The sequence below is a fragment of the Fusarium tjaetaba genome, assembly GCF_013396195.1.
Source record: "Fusarium tjaetaba strain NRRL 66243 chromosome Unknown NRRL66243_c0000404, whole genome shotgun sequence".
NCBI classification, from domain to species: domain Eukaryota; kingdom Fungi; phylum Ascomycota; class Sordariomycetes; order Hypocreales; family Nectriaceae; genus Fusarium; species Fusarium tjaetaba.
This window is the reverse complement of record NW_023501600.1, coordinates 34,701-38,234: the sequence shown is the minus strand read 5'-3', so window position 1 is coordinate 38,234 and position 3,534 is coordinate 34,701. Positions and strand designations below refer to the sequence as shown.

The following is a 3,534-nucleotide window of genomic DNA, read 5'->3' as shown; positions in this document are numbered from 1 at the left end:
GAGTAGCCGAGACTGTTTGTGAGTTGTGATCCATAATATGATGGATATCATGTTTAGAGGAAAAACTTGGAGTTTTGATATTATATGTTCATGACTTATAAGCTACAGGTGGGTTTTGGTCTGTATGATCTCTTCGTATTGATATACTATAAATATTTAGAATTGCCTCTTGTTATAGCATGGAGTGTATTAGCTGCCGTAAAAAAACCAGAAGCATGTATGTCATATTGGAAGCCTGACGCCAACATGCAGGGATCTAGGGACCTGCACCTCTGCCACCAACCCAACATGATACAGCAATAAGACGTGAGTTATCTGTAGCATTCACCTTCAGCTCGCCCGGCCACGCAACGCGATCTTCCCACTGCGTTTCCTATCCTGTCTTCCCACGGGTGAGACCCTTATTAGTCTCTGCTGGGGGCCTCACTCAGGGCTGCTGCGTAACCATTCCCACAGAAGCCTTCGAAGAACGATGATCCTTGTCTTGTTTCTTTCTTGTGTCATTCTGTTTCTGTGATAGTCTTGACTAGCTAGAACTAAACTAACGTTGTTATCCGTCTCGTTGCATCCATTCCCATGTATAAGCCCGACATTGTCCCTCCTCAGTCTGTCCTGTCAGCTCCTCTTATCTCTCACTCCCGCTCTCTCTCTCTCGCTGCCTTTTTTCCACATGCATATTCATGATTAGTCTTCACTTTGTTATTGCTTATTATTTCTAATACTTCGTGTCACTCGACTTCATTCCTCTCTCTTATTCCATGTGTCCTCAACTACTGCTGTGCTAGGTTACCATGCTTTCTGCTGAACCATCGTCGTCTCCGATCGCCGCCTTGGCTATGGATGGTGGGCATGTTGATGGGTTGCACAAGGGGAAGACGGAGAGTATTCAAATACCTCATGTCAAGACGACTGAGAAGGATGATGAATCTATTGCTTCCGGCTCAACCGACTCTCAGTCCCAGCTCAAGAAGAGACTCAGTGCAGATATGTCGAAAGAACAAGTTGAAGATCTGGTGCGCAAGTTGACCATCGATGAGATGAAGACCAGATGGTTTGACGAGATCTTTGAAAAAGTCAAGTCTGAGTGTAAGTTTTCTTTTCAGTCTCTCTTTACATCTTAACATTAACCGACTACGTATACAGTGGTTGAAGAGCACTCACCAGCAGATACCCCATCATCCTCAGAACCTTCAAGCCCCAGATCACACCCTGCCAAGCCTGCTTCTCACGAATCAACCCCTCGAGAGCCAGTTCGTGAAGAGCCGAATAAGAATGAATCAGCCTCTTCATCCTTCGACTCCAAGAGCAAGTCTCACAGCAATCCTTCTTCCAGCCGCAGCTCCCTCGGTAGTCCTACCACGTCTTACATCTCCGACTCTGCCTCTTCCCGTGCCTCCAATCGTCCTTCTTCACCCCCAAAACCAGCTATCAAAGAGTCCTCACCGCCTGCTCCAAAGCCTCGCCCATGCGTACGATTCTCTAAAGCTCCGATCATCTTGAATGAAGGCCCTGAGCCTCGACACCCTGAACCACGGCCAACATCTCGATCTGTGCCGCCTCCAGAACCGGTGAAACAGGGCCCAGCACTATCAGCTGTTGACCTGAAATGGGGTACACTTTTCGATGACAAGGGTGAGCCTACCAAGAGACTTGGTCAGGTTCTTCGAGGAATCGCCAACTATTTGGTATGTCATCAGGATGGGGGTGTTGAAGTGACTGAACTAACATGAACAGATCACGGAATACAGCCCTCACAACTCACTCGTCGTCACTCCGGAAAAGCTAAATGCATTCTATCTCGAATACAAGCTTGACACAGAGACGTTCCCCTTTCAGCGTATGTGTAGACTCACTGTAAAACCATATCTCATCTAACTCTCTCAGAAATCTTTGACTGTCGACCACACGGAGCTCTTGATAATTTAGAAACACTCTATCAACACCTCCGATGTGAGAACCACTTGATCCAAAGACGCCCCGGAGGCATGCCACATATCCCGTCCCTCACGCCCGCTGGTTTCGAGCGTTGGATGACATGTCAGCTCCGTGCATTCCCCGATCAAGAAGCCAAGCGCCTTAACCACATCATGACCGATCTTCCCATCACAGCTGATGGCGTTCTCGTTGATGACAGGCCCGAGCGCTTACCGAAGCAGATCTCTCGACATCTTCTTCCAGCGACTCGGCACCGAGAGACGCATGATCTTGTGGTTGATGCTATTGCGGGGTGGATCAAACATACTGAAGAGAACGAGTCTGACTATAGACGCACTTCTTCTGAAGATGTTTACAAGATCAAGGAGGAAAAGTCCGGACGGTATAGACCTGATGACTATCGAGAACGCGAGAAGTATCGACGCGGGCCAAAGGATAACCACAGACAGTCGCCATTATCCTCCTCCAGTCGATTTGTCTCCCGTGTCGGTTCAGACAGCACCATCCGTCCCTCGAAGGATTCTCCTGTATCTTCCAGCTCAAGCCACAGAGCCAGAAGCCCTGTATCCAACCGCTATCGCCACTCGGCATCTGCCATCGACAGTAGCTCCAACGCAGTCGATGCCTACGATATACCCTCGCCCAGTCATCGCAACAGCCATCCCACCAGCAGCGGTCGACGCAGCCGGGACAAGGAGTATAGATACTCTTCAAGCCCCAAGTCAAAGTCGCCGATTGAAGCAACTCCAAGAACCCTGCCCCGTCGAGATGCTGATCGTCGATCAAGCTTGATCTTTGAAGAAACGGGCAAGGATCCCAGTGGCATGACTTACGATGAGTACCTACGAATGAATCAACGACCGATGAGGAATGCCGTTGTAGATGATGGTGGACATTATCGCACGACTTACTGAAAAGCAAAAAAGCTTCATGAATATTCTTTACATTTTTTCTTAATCTTGGGAGGTATCTTCTTTGTAAAAAGTCATCGGACCCTTTTTGCGCGCAAGGACTGGATCTTCTCCTTTTCCTTTCTCATTTCTCTGGATTCTCTGGGTGGTTTTACGACTTTACATGACAAATTGACGACACGCATGGCCTATACTTTTCATATTAATTAGTTATTCTTTCTCCATCTTTGGGTGGCTTGAACAGTGTACGATGATCTTTTGGTGTGGAACAACGAGGCTCTAGTCAGAAAATACCACGTTCGTTGCACGTTTACCTTGTGCTATGTCCCTCCGATGATCGTTTCAGAAGAATGGTTTCTACTACGTTTTACAGCCACGTGGTCTGACTGTTTGTGTTATCTAAAGATCGATGGTTTGTGGCAAGTTATGTCTCGTGCGAGCTGATATATGTTGCGGCTCAAAGGAGTGCTGTGCTCTACGGGGAAGCGGAACGGTGATACCGCTTTCTTATGTGTACATGTTTTTGAATATCATCAACGCTTGACCTTGATGGGTACGGGTAGGCGAAGACGAAGAGCCGGAGGCAATGGTCCGTCGATATGGGATGCTGCTTGACGAGGGTGGGTTTCAGTGGTTAAGCACTATCGTCAGTCCATAGCGCAATGCTTCTACAATAGGTATTACTCAT

General features: G+C 47.9%; 1 protein-coding gene across 1 annotated transcript; it reads left to right on the top strand.

The window, feature by feature from the left end:
* Nucleotides 1–791: 791 nt before the first annotated feature.
* FTJAE_13360 (uncharacterized protein) lies at nucleotides 792–2,849 on the top strand (the record flags this gene model as incomplete). The annotated part of the gene is made up of 4 exons (XM_037346497.1): nucleotides 792–1,086; nucleotides 1,144–1,685; nucleotides 1,735–1,837; nucleotides 1,885–2,849. The coding sequence occupies 4 exons, from the start codon at nucleotides 792–794 to the stop codon at nucleotides 2,847–2,849; spliced, it is 1,905 nt and encodes a 634-aa protein (XP_037199620.1).
* Between the last annotated feature and the right edge of the window lie 685 nt (nucleotides 2,850–3,534).